Here is a 17,371-nt window from a genome sequence, read left to right as displayed (position 1 = left end):
GCTGGGTCCTTCTTCCACAAATAGTGGGTTAAAGAGGAATTTTGTTTATCCATGAAATCTGCTTTTCACTACAATAAACTTTCTTGCTAACATATTACATGAGTTCTACTTGTGCAATTAATGGTGATTACCTAATTTCTGTAGCTATTTATAACACGGAACTGGCACTTCCAGTATATTAGTGGAAGAAGGGCCCAACTCCGGCTCGTATTAAGACCTGTACCGTTGCCATGGAAACATCATATGTAATTTCGAATGCACGTAATATTGTATGCTCATGTATTAAAGGTCCCCTGAAGATAAAAACATTTTGTCTATAAAACTTTTCCAACTATTAAGTTTTTTCTTAATATCTCAATAACAGTTTTGATGGAGTTGGGCCCTTCCACTCAGGTATTCAATTCAGTAGTGTATAATGGCAGACCACATGAAATCTTACTTTTCCTTTTTAGTCAATGTTACTGGTAAGGGGTGGTGCAATAATTATGTGTACCCCGAAGTGAATTATAGGGGGGCAAAGATTTTTGGCAGGCCAAAAGGGGGGCAAGCATTTTTGGCAGGTCGAAAGGGGGGTCAAGCGATTTTTGGCAGGTCGAAAGGGGGGGCAAGCAATTTTTGGCACAGATATTTTGGGCACCGTTTCTATATACGCCTTCTAAAGGCGTAGGGAAACGTTGGGAACACGTTCAAATATGCAAAATCTCCTGCTCGCTGCGCTCGCATTATATGTTAAGACAATTTAAGGTTTTAAATTCGGTTCCCCAAAATCTTGCATGTGTAAGGGGGGGCAAAGATTTTTTGCACGTCAAAGGGGGGGCAAAGGTTTTTGGCACGTCGAAAGGGGGGCAAAGGTTTTTGGCACGGCCAAAGGGGGGGGCAAGCGATTTTGGCAGACCATTTTGAGAATTCACCCCGGGGTACACATAATTATTGCACCACCCTAAGCAAGTTTGATGGTATGTTGGTATTATTTGTAAACTTTTCTCTGGTAGTTTTTATCTCAACCAACAGTATAGACATACTAAATGTAAACACATTGTCACCTCATCTATAAATCATTATTCTTGCTTTTCACTAAATTAATTTATCCGTTACTTTTCAAAGTTGTATTTCATTTTGTCAACAGCAATTGTAACCAAATCACCAGGAAGCTGTGGGAAGTATTTGGCATAGAGACCTATAAGTTCTTCCTTAGATGTGATTTTAGTCTTCTCAATTTTCCCTTCATCATTTTCATGAAATAGGCTTGTGCCGCGGATAGCTAACAACTTCTGCCCAGGAAAGACCACTGCTAGCATTACCTGAAGAAACGTGTGTCCAGGCATAGGAGGGTTCTGGGTCACAAAGTGCTTGATCATATGATCTCTGAAGTACTCAATTTCCCTTGGCTCTAATGTAAAGATCATAAAGTTCCTCCAACCATCAATTATGATGTCTTTCTCAGTTATGGGTGAAGGTGAATATGACCTATTGACCTTCTGCCACCAACTGATCTCGTCTCCTTCCTTGATAAACTTATAGACCTGGAAACCGCACTTGTACACAGGTGATTCTTTGTTGAAATCCATTGGGATGGCTTGGAAGAAAGGATTGCTTGAACCAACATCAACATAGTACATATCTCCAGGTTTTACTAAGCTTTTAACAAGAACAGACACATGGTCTTGTACACCATCCAGTCCTACGTCACATGCGTTAAAAGAAGCCTCAAACCCCAGTGCTTCCAGAAGATGCTTCATGAAGACGTTGTGATCATAACAAAGGCCTCCTTGTGTGCTGAGAATTTGGGCCTTGATGTCATCCATTGTAGATATACGTTGATCTTGGTCTCTCCTGGATATTACAATTATCGAGTGATATGGAATCTTCTGCTGGTAGAGATTGATGATTTCATCCAGAAGGGCAGCTTTGTCATTGATCAGCTTTCCTGGGATGGAATCTATCTTCAGGACATCTGTAAGGAACCTAACAGCTTCTTCATGTGATAACATCATTGCCATCTTGTTTTCATGAATCTGTGAGAATTAAAAATTTGATAGCAACAGTACGTGTCATTCATCAGTAAGAAAAATATTATCCAATAATAATAAATAATAAAAGTTGGTAATAAAGAAACAAGTTCACATCTGACATCAACTGTCAATCAAACTCAGATAATTTGTATTTATGATTTGTTGTGATGATTGAAATTTCACAACACAGTGAAATAACATAGTGCCCTATGGCTAGGTTTTCACCTTCAAGCATGCAAACCATCTAGTTTTGTTTTAGTTACAGGAAACTTTCTTTCCTGAAGGCACTATGTCAACCTGAGATGGTATATTCGTCTCAGATGTCAACTGCCCAGAAATGTTGCTTTTTGTCTTGCAAAAGTACCGAAAGCGTTAACCATTTTATTTTTGACTTTTTATTATAGAGTAAGAGCGGGGGTTGACTCAACAGGCAAGAGTAAAAAGGTATCCCATTATCATGCTTACACATTTTGTTAGATATGATAAATATTTTCATGTCTGCTTCTCAAAACTTCCTTTTAAATAATATTTAAAATGCAAACCTAACAAGAGAACAACAAAAGTAAATAAATTGATGAAGACAAAATTATAAATACACTTTTAACTACAGTACTACCAAGAAAACTATGAAAAAACAGCAGGTTGCAATAATGAATACTGCTACTCTCTATCATATAGGTGCTTACTGCTCTATAAACAAAATGATTACTACCATACAATGAGAGATAAATAGGTATAGACGAATCCAACGAGCCAAGTCATGGTCAGGATTTGGTCGGCCATATTTGGGTACCCGCATGCACCAAACAGGTGTTGTGAGTACCCAATTGGGTGGATTAAACCCGCTTAAAATTTGATGTTAGATTCTTTTGTGTTGTAAACTGTCATCATTCTTTTGTCTACGTGTAACACGGGTGATAGAATGCAGTTTATTATATCCTTCAAGGCCGCATCATCCCACATTTTAGGTGGGATAGTTGGGTACCCGTCGCGGCTAATGGCTGCCATTGAGGAGCAGGAAATGGGATTCGTCTATACTGTAAAATTCTCCCCAAAACCTTGTAACAAAGATTGAGCATTGTGGAAGATTTGATGTCAAAGATTGTAAGCAATAATACTTACTTGTCTCTTCATATATACCATTTATGATGTTTGTTAGATACCTCAATTTTGAGTTATGAAATGAAAGAAACAACAATATTAGTCCCGTAGCAAGAATTTCTGTGCGTAACTCATCTACATGACATGTATATCGGAACTTTTGAAGATCTATGTTCACGGTATATTGGCCCTGAACCACATATGACCACACACAGTAAAATTCTCTCAAAAACCTGGTAACAAAGATTGAGCATTGTGGAAGGTTTGATGTCAAAATTTGTAAGCAATAATACTTACTTGTCTGTTAATCACAGATACCACTTATGATGTCTGTTACACACCTCAAGTTTGAGTAAAGAAATGAATAAAATAACAATATTAGTCCTGTAGCTAGAATTTCCGTGCCTAACCGATTTACATGACATATATATCGTAACTTTTGAAGATCTATGTTCATGGTATATTGGCCCTGTTATGACTTAACTCTCTCCATGCGGGTGTCGACTGCAGATAACAAGTTTCAATTTTTTTGGTTAATTGAACATTTTCAGAATTGCACATTTCCATGACCATATTTGGAGTTAGCATGAAAAATGCATTAAAATGAGTACAAACAAGCCTAGTATTGGTTCAGCAGTTCTTGAGATAGCTCTTGATATTTTGAGAAAATATTTCAAAACTTAGACTTTTTATGTTGAAGCCTGTGGCTAGCACGTAGAGTATTAACCACATATGACCACACAGTGACCTACTTGTGCTGCCAGGCATGCAATGTTCTATTATATTACTACATTTAACCCACCTTGCTTTGCATTTTGACACACATGGGGTCTTTTTATCTTTTCAGTTTCCGTAAGTCTTTTGTTCAGATACGAAAATGCAAGGGATTCAGTAAGTTTAATGTAATCTGACTTCATTGTTACCTTTGAAGTACCAATCAGCTTATTTCAATAGAGGCGAATGCCTATGTCAATAAAACCGGGAGAGAAAAGGTTATGGTCCTGTGTTATAAACTGGGGTACCTTTGTGTTACATGTCACAAATAGTTGAAAATCAGAGGTGGTGTGGCATAAAGTGCTGTAACATTTTTTCCATAAATCTGACAATAGTAAAAGTATATGGATAGCTTATAATATAGGGATAATAACTTTTTGAGTTTCAAGTTGATATACAGGGTTGCCCAAAATATATACAGGGTGAAACAAAAAAAAGTGTTTGAAAACTTGTCCATGAAATTTTCCTATTTATTTTTCACTGAAATGATTTTAGCAATATTTGTGATATATTTGAATAGTATAATGACGAAGCTTTCACAAAATATACAGTTTGTTTAAGTTTTACCTAAAGTTAAAATATACAGGGTGTGCCAAAAATCCTGTACAAAATATTTAGATAACTGTTTATGTACACTTTATTTGGCCAAGTATTAACAAATGAATACCCAAATATACTCCAGAATTACTTGAATGTTGCAGATTACAGTAAAAATGTTAAATTATGCCATACAAAATTATACAGGGTGTCATTAAAAAGTAACACAACATAATTTCTATGTAAATTATACAGGGTGTCATTATATAGTAACGCAACATAAGTTCTGCTATTTTAAATGTAGGACATACAAATATGTTGTAAAAAGAAAAAACAGGTTTAAAACATGAACATGTTTCCTACTTATACATCATCCAATGAAGCAATCCTTCATTAGGCCTACTTATTTTAAAAAGGAATGGATATTAGCCGTGTTTATACACCTCACCATACATGTCTAGGGTGTAACATAAAATTCCATGATTTGATATTTTCACAATTGTAAGTGATCTTTAACTGCAGACATACCTTGTTCCTTGCAAAATGTTTCATACAGTGTAATTCAAGTGTACTTGGTAATACTTAAGCATGTCAATAAGTAGGCATGATAATTGAAATGTGTACAATTTGCCCAATATACATATAGGCCTATTAGAAGTTGGAAGTTCAAATATATATATAGAGGTCGAAGTTCTGCGTGACGCTGGTTATTTATATGGTCGACAGTTAACCCCCCTTCCACATGTACCATCAACGACATCAAGGTAACCGCTGCCATCAATGCCAGAGGAAACAACAAGGATCGCATCATGGCAGAACATAAACTCATTTTCAAGCTTGGCACTGTTCAGCCTGGTGGCTTAAACAGCAAATTTGACACTTTTAGCTTATGACTCATTGTTTTTCATGTATCCGCGGTTCTACACAATTTTTTTTTTTTTTTATCATGTTTCTGCTGTACTACTTTTTGTAGTTGTAATCTTTTTCTCACTTACCACTGTTTTTGTATACAAGTTCTGTCAGGCACAAAGGATGTTTTCCTTCTCCTTTTTGCTTGGTTTGTTCTTTCTTTATCTCATTATGTAAGTGTTTGGTCATTACCAATGGGTTTTTTCTTCCCTTTGTTCATGGCCTCACACATTTTTTTGCTTGCTTCTGTAAGGTATCATTGCATTTGCTCACACTTGTAAAAGGGTTAGACCCGAAACGTCATGTAATTTAATGTATTTTACATTATTATCAGGCGCTGTGCCAAACTTTGTATACCCAACTGTCGACCATATATATATATATATATATTTTTTTTGAAAAGATTAGGGCCTATTTTGTGATACATTATACTATTTATACAGGTAATTCTAGATTCCTAGAGTCAGCAGGTTTCCAAAAATGTATACTCTTACTATTCTAGGCTGAAAAGATGAAAAAAATGTGTATGCAATGAATTTTCACAACTTTACACTTCAAATTACTGAGTCTTGCAAAACGACAAACAGGATGGTCATGTGACGTGCATATTTTAAAAATAAGATAAATAAGGGAGGTTTGTAATTTCGCTGCCATGGTGAATCATCACAATCGGATCGCATCAACTAGGCTGGTTATCCCGAACCTGGCACAAACCTATCCACATATGGTAACATCCACCAATTATCTATGCAGCTCCCCAAATTCCATTGGGTGAAGGAAGTTTTTGATAACCAAACAACTAATAACCGATATTTGAAAGCAGGAGGAAATCGGAGATCCCGGAGAAAACCTGTGAGAGCGAGCATGAACCAAGTGCACATGAGTCCTTGGGCCGCGCCGGGGCTTTAAACCAGGACCTCGGTGGTGCAAGGCGAGGGAACAACGGTCAACAACCGCTGCTCTCCCTAGGGGTTTTGTTATAATAAAATCAATTTAATAATATCTAACTGCAACATTTTCCCTTTAAAATGAGACCAAATATTAATATTTCCATTACGGTTTGCTAATAAAAATTAACAAAATTAAAAATGATATAGTGAAAAAGTGTGATTCTGCATAGACTTTATACAGTCCCTCCCCCTAATCCTCCTCCCCCTAATCCTCAGCCACCCTTGGCACATTTCATTTAAAATGTCATGAAAAAATAATGAAAGATGATTTGAAAACAGCACTTTACATGAGTAATAAAGAATAAATTAGCTTAAATTTAAGACATTAATAAGCCTTCTAGGTGAAGAAATACTCAGCAGACAATGTTTTGTAATTCATACTGCACATCAAAATGTAACAAAACCACCTATTTGGATACCCCAGTATCTTATGTTAACACCAGTGTTTTTAATGGTCTAGCGCCCTCTCGTCTTTATAACATTGGTAAATTGATCTTCATTAATTGACAAAATGCATGCCAATCCGAATGACATAGTCCACTTTTTTCTGTAAAAACGTTGAAAATAAGCCCTTAAATCACACAAGGTCCGCTTGTGAGCCTGTCGAACCCCAATGCACTTGTGCATGGCCACAGTGTCGCCCTTTCCTCGTATCAATGTCTATATCCCTATTTTGCTTCCTCCTGCCCCCCCCCCCCCCGATGATCAGTCTCCCCACTCCCTCCCCGGTCCCTACTCTCTCCTCTCGAGTTCTCTTTCTTCCTCACCCTCCCACTCTCACTTGTTCAGTCTCAAGTATCTCCCTCCCTACGTCTCCCTCCCTTGCGAAATTTATCAGTATGATCCATGACTGAAAATAAGCTCTGCAAAAATAAACATTTAAAATAAACCGGAGCCTTGCATATAGACCCAACCAATTATCAGATTAGCTTGCCATTGGTACGAATGAATAGAATACATTATCTTTGCTCCAATGCAATTCTTTTGTATTGCATTTCAATATAAAACATGATTACCAAATCACCACTTGTACGCACCTCATTGGGAGATATTTGACTATTTTAGACGCTTGTTTCATCGCCAATATGAAAGACTTTTGCTTATAACTTGGCAACATGGTTAGTATATATTTCAATGCAAGACTATTTTTACGAACCACTTACGTCTAGGCATAAGTGCATATACACCAAACACAAGTCAATTGAAGCCGTACAATTTACCGCGAATTTAGGACCGTAAAATTTATTTAGACTCTTCTTTTGTCTAGATTAGCACCCAACCGCACATCTCAAGGTTTTATGTCAAAAATCAATATAACTTACCAAAATGAAAACTGAAATTCATGAGCTTCAAATTTTCAGTAACTATTATAACAAAAGGCTAGAATAAAAGATTGGTCACACCTGGGAGACTACCACTTCAGAATAACAATGACTTACAAAAACGGATATGGATACGGAAACAGAAACTGAAAAGATAAAACGACGGATGGTATTGGTAATTTAATTGGTATCATTGTATGCACTGTAATCGACCTACTCCCTATTCCAGAAAAATACAGCACTAATTTTTGAGGATTAAAAAAATATTATCAAGTTTTGCTGAATGAAACATAGCTCAATCCTAATCATTCATTTCATACTAACTGGAGATTTAAAAAAAAAAAAGGTTCAGTATTTTACTAACTTCTTGAAAAAAAGAGTCAAAAACATCCATTTTCGGCACATTTACCGTAAAATGGGGTAACTTCGGTCAGCGGGGTAACTTTGGTCGGTCAAATATATTTTTTTAAATGGTCATATTTTCGTACAGCAATATTGTTTTTAGTCATATTTGGTGTCAATTTGTTAAGAAATATGTTTGAAAGAAATAATAGTCGCTCATGTGTAAATTCCTTGAAATTTACGAAAAAAGTGGGATTTTGAAAAAATAAAAATCGATATTTGTGAGCAAAAATGTGTGTTTGATTAATTTTGCAAGGTGTCAAATGTCACAAAAACAACAACTTGCTCATATTCAGCGAAGATCAATTGTTTTGATTTTTTTTCCTTCATGGAATGTAATACTGTGACCAAAGTTGCCCCAAAGGCGGGGTAACTTTGGTCAGGTCATTTTGAACCCCTAGGGCACCCTTACAAAATTATTAAAAATCTTTTTCAACTTCAAGGTGTAGAAGGGAACCCTAATGTCACAAAAAAGAGTTAATTAGAAATATAATTGGTTTTGTTTGGAAGCAGTGGTTTAAAAACTCTGAAAAGTGCCCAAAGTTACCCCATTTTACGGTACTGACAATCAAGTCTCAAAAATCAAAGACTTGGAACAAGTCTACGCATTCAAAATCTTGAGTATATGCCACAATTTTACTCTAATTTTCTCTTCTTTGTGTTACTTTTAATTAAATGCTTGGTGCCTTGGTTATAAGAATGAAACATATCTTTTTCAAAAATTATAATGCACAAATTGAAATTAGACTTTGTACAAGTCTTTAGACTTGATTGTCACAGCATATGAAAACACCCTAAAAATGCATGTTTTTGGCTCTTATTTTCACAAATTGACCAAATAGTAAAATTTGACCAAATAGTAAAATTTAACTTTCATTGCCAGTCCAAAGTATTAGGATCTAGCTATGTTTCATTTGGCAAAACAAGATCATATTTTTTTTAATTAAAAAATTAGTTTTTTCTGGGATAGGGAGTAATTAGCATGTGGTTGACTAATGTCAAGTTAACGGTATTATGTTTAAAATGTTTAAAATACGTTAATCAGAATGCAAAAATGAATAAAAACTCAGTGACGTCGCATAATATGAACACAGGTGCCTGCAATTTCATAAAATTATATCAACAAAAGGACATTATTAACCCTTTATACATTTATAGTGCCGACAATGAAGTATTTAATTTCTTGTGTACTTGCAAGTTCTTGTGTACTTGCATTTGTTGTTTCTTGCATGACACTGTAAACATGAGTAGGAAAACTCTCACTAATAGTACATGTACTGTATAGGCGTGCTAAATGTAAAAACATTGTTACCACATCTAAGTCTGTCCTATGCTTTTCACCAAGTTAATTTATTCATCACTTTTCAAAGTTGTACTTCATCTTGTCAATAGCAATTGTAACCAAATCACCAGGAAGCTGTGGGAAGTATTTCCCATAGAGACCTATAAGTTCTTCCTCAGATCCAATTTGGCCTTCATCATTTCATTTTCATAAAGTTAATTTAATCTTCACTTTTCAAAGTTGTACTTCATCTTGTCAATAGCAATTGTAACCAAATCACCAGGAAGCTGTGGGAAGTATTTCCCATGGAGACCTATAAGTTCTTCCTCAGATCCAATTTGGCCTTCATCATTTCATTTTCATAAAGTTAATTTAATCTTCACTTTTCAAAGTTGTACTTCATTTTGTCAATAGCAATTGTAACCAAATCAGCAGGAAGCTGTGGGAAGTATTTCCCATAGAGACCTATAAGTTCTTCCTTAGATGTGATTTTAGTCTTCTCAATTTTCCCTTCATCATTTTCATGAAGTAGGCTTGTGCCACGGATAGCTAACAACTTCTGCCCAGGATAGGCCAGTGCACGCATCAACTGAAGAAACGTCATTCCAGGCATGGGAGGGTTCTGTGTCACAAAGTGCTTGATCATGTGATCTCTGAAGTACTCAATTTCCCTTGGCTCCAATGTGAAGGTTATATACTTCCTCCAGCCGTCAATTATGATGTCATTTTCATTTATGTGTGCAGGTGAATATGACCTATTGACCTTCTGCCACCAACTGATCTCTTCACCTTCCTTGACAAATTTATAGACCTGGAAACCACACTTGTACACAGGTGATTCTTTGTGAAAATCCAGTGGAATGGCTTGGAAGACAGGATCACCTGAGGCAACATCAACATAGTAATTATCCCCAGTTTTCACTAAGTTTCTAACAAGAACTGACAAATGGCTATGTACACCATTCTTTCTTATGTCACATGCATTGAGACAAACACTAAAACCTAGTGCTTCCAGAAGGTGCTTCATGAAGACATTGTTATCATAACAAATACCTCCTTGTGTACTGAGAATTTGGGCCTTGGTGTCATCCATTGTAGATATATGTTGATCTTCGTCTCTCCTGGATATTACAGTTATCGATTGTAATGGAATCTTCTGCTTGTAGAGATTGATGATTTCATTCAGAAGGGTAGCTTTGTCATTGGTGAGCTTGTCTTGGATAGAATCTATCTTCAAGACATCTGTAAGGAACCTAACAGCTTCTTCATGTGATAACATCATTGCCATCTTGGGTTCAATTTGAATCTGTGAGAAATCAAAAGTATAACATCACCAATGTCATTCATCAGGGAAAATAATAGTATCCTAGAATAAAAGTTGGAAATAGAAACTAGTTCAATCACACTCAGATACTGTTGTTTACGATTTTTTTTTAATGATTGAAATTCCACAACATGTGAAATAACATTGTGCCCCATGAGTAGTAAGAAGGCCTGTATAGACCACTGTGTTAAACCTATGGGAAGGCCTGTATAGACCACTTTTGTGGTCTATAAATTTGTAAGGTTTCAGACCAGTAATGCTTTTCAATGGGGAGTCTAGATTTTGTGGTCTAGAAATCAAAATGGTTCAGAGCAGGGTGTTTGGGCATTTAATGGGGTGGAATAAATTGTGTGAGTTTAGGCTTGATTATGTTTGAGCAGAGATTAAGAGCACAAATTGCCTTTGTCTCAGCTGTAAGTCTATGTGTGGGAAGGTGTATTTATGGATAAATGTTATTTCACACTTGGAGATGGCTGTTTTAGATTATGAGCCCAATTGCCTTTGTCTCAGTTGTAGGCTTATTTGTATGGAAGGTTCATGTATGGATAAAATGCTGTTTTCACACTTGATGGTGCTTGATTTAAGTTCTAAGGTAGAGATTAAGAGTAGTACAGATTGCCTTTGTCCTAGTTGTAGGTTTGTGTGCTAATGTATAAATAAATGATATTAAAGTTTTAGGAAGTTAATTGATAAAGTGAATTGCCTTTGTCTTAGTTGTAGGCTTGTATACTAATTGTGGGGGTAAATGAGCTTCTTTAAAGTTTTAGGAAATAAATTGCCTTTGTTGCAGTTGTATAGGTTAGTATGTGTGAATTTAATGATGCGTGCTTAAATGGATTTGTTTTAACACATTTAAGGGTAAGCTTATAACTGACTTTTAAAGTAACCAACCAGCATGATTAGAACAGTTAGTTAATGTCAAATTATACAATTGGAATAAATTATAAATTTTATTTAACTTTAAGTTGCTTTCATTTTATTTTAGACGTTATAAGTGAATCATTCTATTTCTTTTAATTCCTGTTTTAAAATGTATGCATGGCCATCTAGATTTCCCAGATATCGCGTTCGGGCAAGTCTAAACACGTCTGTGGGGAAAACCCAAAGTGACGTAATGATGTAAACATATCTAGCGGGGAAAACCCAATCTTTCATCATACATACATACAAGTGTTACAGTAATGATGCAATACAAGGAAATAATAACGTCAGATTCTAATTCATTCAACCTCCTTTTACGCTTTACTAACCAATGATTGGCAGGATTGTCAGACACAAACTTGTTTTTTATTTCTTGACTTTTACAGGGTTTTTTTTAATTATTTATTTCTTGACTTTTATTATGATTATAGAGATAGGGTGGGGGTCAGGCAAGATTACAAGATATAGGCCTACCATTATCATGCATTCACATTTGTGGACAACTTTAATGTTTTCATGCTTTCTTCTCAAAAGTTCCTTTGAAATAATATATAAAATGCATAACTAACAAGAGAACAAAATAAATATATAAATGGCTTGCAAAGTAATAGATAAATTTAACTGCAATACTACCAAGAAAACTAGCAGATTGCAACAATGAATACTGCTACATTTTATATACAGGTGCTATATTAACAAATTGTCACTACCAAGTACCATACAATAAGAACTAGATAAGCCTACTGTAATATTGCCCAAAAAAACTGGTAAAAAATTGAGAGGGTTTGATTGCAAAGATCATTAACTATACTTACTTGCAAGAAATCTGTCATTCACAAATAAGATAGACTCCTGAAGTTGAGTTATGAAAACTATTACCCTCTTTGCTACAATTTTTGAAGATCTGGACCTCTTATACATGTAGGGCTGGACTTAACACACTACACACAATGACCTGTACTTGTGCTGCCATGCATGCAATATTCTATTTTTTCTACATGTAATCCCGCTGGCATTGCATTTTGACCCTCATATAAATCAACCTAAGTAGACCCCTGGGCTTTTTACTGGTCAGTGGTATTCAACATACAATCTCTGACAATTTTAGAAAAAAATTGTTTGAACACTAAAGGCCTAGGGGACGCACCATTAGATATTATGGGGGGCAGGCTAGGGAGTTAGGATCATAGGCAGATTTTTTTTTTTGCCGCCTTTGGCGAAGTTGTCTTTTTTTTCAATTTTAATGTACACCTTTATACAGAGCTGGGTAGGGAACTTTTTTTTACTCATCAGTGAGGCAATTTTTTTTTCTTTACTCATCAGTGAGGCAATTTTTTTTTACTCATCAGTGAGGCAAATTTTTTTTTTTCAAAAACTCCCTAGGCCCCCTGATAATATCTAATGGTGCGTCTCTAATATGACAGGAATTCATAACAATTATTAACTTTTTAGCGAATTTGCTGAGAGACAAGTTTGGAACGTTCACAAACAGAAAATTATAATTTTACTGAGCTATAGCCTACAGCGCGATGAAAGTACACACTGCATGGTTCAATAATTATAAGTAATGGTGTTGTGTTTTGAAAAGAATTTCAGATGCCAAAACAAAAGCAAAAAACCCGGCAAAGTCGCATAATATTCACACAGCCTGCAATTTCATGAAATTTTATTTTTAACAAAATCATTATTAACCCTTTATATACCAACAGCGAGGTATTTAATTAAATGTGTACTACAGCATGATACTGTAAAAATGAGTAGGAAAACTTGAGTCTCACTATCTACTGGTCTCCCATTAATAATACTAGAATGTCAACAATTATATTGTGTGTGTTTACTATGAATATAATTTGGTCATATTTGATGAATTAATAACAAGTTTAGTTGGAGACGTTTGGATATGAAAGCAAGTGATATTTAATATGACATCATTTTCGCTATTAATTTGGTGTAATGGTGATGCAGAAGCATTGTGGTATACAAGCATCAGTATACAGAATACACATAATTATTTATTTACAATTTAACTACATTTAAAATAATATTGAAGGTAATAATATATAGCCATAATATAGGAGTAATGTAATATAATAGTTTTAAAGGGGCATTTTGTGATCCACAGCCTCATCCCCACTTTTTTCAAAAAAAGTTGAGATTTTTATACCACTGGAAACCTCTGGCTACATGATGTTTATGTACCAAAAATTTCTTGCAGATTATTTCGTTTAGCAAAAATATCGTCAAATTTGAATTTCGTTCTGGTGCACCAGAACGAAATTACACACAGTAGCCTATGGAGCAGTGTAATACACATAATCATGCATAACTCGCAAACGCAAAATCGGAATCAACTGAAATTTTGGGAATAAGCTTTTTTCGTGAATATCTACTGAAAATGTCATAAAAGAGGATGCTAGGATCACGAAATCCTCCTTTAAAGGAGCATTTCATGATCCACAGACTCAGATCATCCCCCCACGTTACTCCAACAGAGCTGAGGTTTTTATACCATCAGAATTTGTACTTTCTTAGTGTGGGGCACTGTAATACCTCTTTATGCAATTATCATTAAGGTGGTGTTAAAGGCAAGGTTTAGGGAAATCATGAATTCCAACATTTTTGCAAATATCTCCAAAACATTTCATATGATACAATCTCAAGTGAGTTTGTACTTATGTAGGGATATGTTGGCCATGTTATGAAGGTAATAAAACCGTTGCCATGGTAACCAAGCAGTCGCTATTGGCTTCTGACCAATCACATTGAAAGTTGTTTTTTTCCTGTTTTTTCGCAAATCACTTCATTGAAAAAAATTTTTGAATTATTATCTTCTTCTGTGCCAAAACGATCCATAGATCTTTAATTTGCATTTAAAACCAACTTAACTTGCAAATTCAATGTTTGTAATTTTGGAAATAATCTTTTAAAAAAAATTTATAATCATGTAATGCCCCTTTAATGCAGTTAAACTGCCATCAAAGTCAGTGTAGATATTATTCCTTAAATTTTAAATATCCATTCAATTTTTTTAGCCAAATAGAATAATCATTTAAAAACTCAAATAAAATTCAAGGTAAGATTTTACTCTTCCTTTTTATACAGTCAATACTGGTTGTATATTGATGACGTCACATATTTACATTCAGGACACCCTCTGTTGTTTCACACAAGGATAAATAAAACAGCAATGCATAATATGGCACACCACATAGACTATGTCATAGACAGCAAGGCTAACTTACTATAGATGAGTTGATGGATGATGTCACATGTTTACATTCAGTACAACCTCTGTTGTTTCACACAAGGCTAAAGAATACAGCAGTGTATAATATGGCAGACCACATAGACTATGCCATAGACAGCAAGGCTAACTTACTATAGATGAGTTGATGGATGATGTCACATGTTTACATTCAGTACAACCTCTGTTGTTTCACACAAGGCTAAAGAATACAGCAGTGTATAATATGGCACACCACATAGACTATGCCATAGACAGCAAGGCTAACTTACTATAGATGAGTTGATGGATGACGTCACATGATTACATTCAGTACAACCTCTGTTGTTTCACACAAGGCTAAAGAATACAGCAGTGTATAATATGGCAGACCACATAGACTATGCCATAGACAGCAAGGCTAACTTACTATAGATGAGTTGATGGATGACGTCACATGATTACATTCAGTACAACCTCTGTTGTTTCACACAAGGCTAAAGAATACAGCAGTGTATAATATGGCAGACCACATAGACTATGCCATAGACAGCAAGGCTAACTTACTATAGATGAGTTGATGGATGACGTCACATGATTACATTCAGTACAACCTCTGTTGTTTCACACAAGGCTAAAGAATACAGCAGTGTATAATATGGCAGACCACATAGACTATGCCATAGACAGCAAGGTAACTTACTATAGATGAGTTGATGGATGACGTCACATGATTACATTCAGTACAACCTCTGTTGTTTCACACAAGGCTAAAGGCTATCTGCTTCTGGATATCGTTTGAAGTCAAATGATATACCATTTTGAAGCTTGTGAGTTATATTTTCTAAACATGGAATAAAATAAAATTGACCGGGGGAGGAATTTACGGCTCATTCGTCGTGTACGGTCACATATAATATGATTATGTTACTTTATTTTGTTATACGTTTCATCCAATAAGTTAAATCTTCACTTTTCAAAGTTGTACTTCATTTTGTCAATAGCAATTGTAACCAAATCAGCAGGAAGCTGTGGGAAGTATTTCCCATAGAGACCTATAAGTTCTTCCTTTGATGTGATTTTAGTCTTCTCAATTTTCCCTTCATCATTTTCATGAAATAGGCTTGTGCCACGGATAGCTAACAACTTCTGCCTAGGATAGGCCAGTGCACGCATCGACTGAAGAAACGTCATTCCAGGCATGGGAGGGTTCTGGGTCACATAGTGCTTGATCATATGATCTCTGAAGTACTCAATTTCCCTTTGGCTCCAATGTGAAGGTCATATACTTCTTCCATCCGTCAATTATGATGTCATTCTCACCAAGGGATATAGTTGAATATGACCTATTGACCTTCTGCCACCAACTGATCACTTCTCCTTCTTTGATAAACTTATAAACCTGGAAACCACATTGATACACTGGTGATTCTTTGTTGAAATCCAGTGGGATGGCTTGGAAGAAAGGATCTCCTGCGCCTACATCAACATAGTAATTATCCCCAGTTTGAACCAAGTTTTTGACCAGAACAGACACATGGTCTTGTACACCATTTAGTCCTGTTTCACATGCATTGAGACTGACATCAAAACCTAGTGTTTCCAGAAGATGCTTCATGAAGATGTTGTGATCATAACAAAGGCCTCCTTGTGTGCTGAGAATTTGGGCCTTGATGTCATCCATTGTAGATATACGTTGATCTTGGTCTCTCCTGGATATTACAATTATCGATTGATATGGAATTTTCTGCTGGTAGATGTTGATGATTTCATCCAGAAGGGCAGCTTTGTCATTGATCAGTTTTTCTTGGACAGAAGTTATCTTCAAAATGTCTTTGAGGAAGTAAAGAGCTTCTGTCTGTGATAGCATTGTCATGTAGAATTAATCAATCTGTCGGAAGGACAAGTTTTCACAACAGTTCAGTTTGAAGTTGGTAGTCATGATATTATGGATCAATTTATATCCATTTTATTGACTTATCATTATTTTTACTTGACTATAGCTTGATGTGTTTAGACTTGACTATAGCTAGATTATTTTTATATGTTAAAAAAAAACTCAATGCAGGCATAGTATGCTCACAGATGCTTGCAATTTCATAAAGTTAAACTGACTAAAATATATTATTAACCCTTTATATATAAAAAAAAATGTTGGTGATTTAATGTGTGCTAAGCATCAGCACACTTCAACAATTATTCCGCTGCCATCAGGATATATCAGAATCATTTCCGCTTCACCAAGTCCGCAACTGATGTGCAGGGTCTTTGTGTGAACCTGTATGAATACAAGAAAGTGTAATGATGATGCAGCAGCATGTTGCTTCCTTGTGCTATACTAGCATCGGTACAGAATACACATATTTTATTTAGAACTAAAGGCTGTGTTCACATTACACAATGTAGGTTCGTACCTGGGTAGTAATGTGATCCACATTGAATCCACATTGATCGACAGTCTGGTGTCCTGTCCTGTCCTGTATTGTTCTGTGATGTTTTGTTCTCCCCACCATCTCTCAATATATCCCTCATTATGTAAAGACCACATGAATCTTTTCAAAACCCAACTTGCAAAAGCTTTGTTGTTAATTTGTGATATGTTTATGAAGGTTAA

At 35.5% G+C, this 17,371-nt stretch overlaps 2 protein-coding genes across 2 annotated transcripts; both read right to left on the bottom strand.

Annotated features, from left to right (window-relative positions):
* Positions 1-963: 963 nt before the first annotated feature.
* On the bottom strand, positions 964-2,032 carry LOC140156685 (uncharacterized). Its single transcript, XM_072179623.1, has one exon. It carries the CDS (start codon positions 1,998-2,000, stop codon positions 1,092-1,094), a length of 909 nt encoding a protein of 302 aa, XP_072035724.1. The 5' UTR covers positions 2,001-2,032; the 3' UTR covers positions 964-1,091.
* A 13,977-nt stretch (positions 2,033-16,009) lies between these two features.
* On the bottom strand, positions 16,010-16,633 carry LOC140157585 (uncharacterized). The gene has a single exon (XM_072180825.1). It carries the CDS (start codon positions 16,631-16,633, stop codon positions 16,010-16,012), a length of 624 nt encoding a protein of 207 aa, XP_072036926.1.
* Between the last annotated feature and the right edge of the window lie 738 nt (positions 16,634-17,371).

This window comes from Amphiura filiformis, chromosome 7 (genome assembly GCF_039555335.1).
Source record: "Amphiura filiformis chromosome 7, Afil_fr2py, whole genome shotgun sequence".
Lineage (NCBI taxonomy): Eukaryota > Metazoa > Echinodermata > Ophiuroidea > Amphilepidida > Amphiuridae > Amphiura > Amphiura filiformis.
The sequence above is the reverse complement of the archived record's forward strand: the minus strand, read 5'-3'. Positions and strand labels throughout refer to the sequence as shown.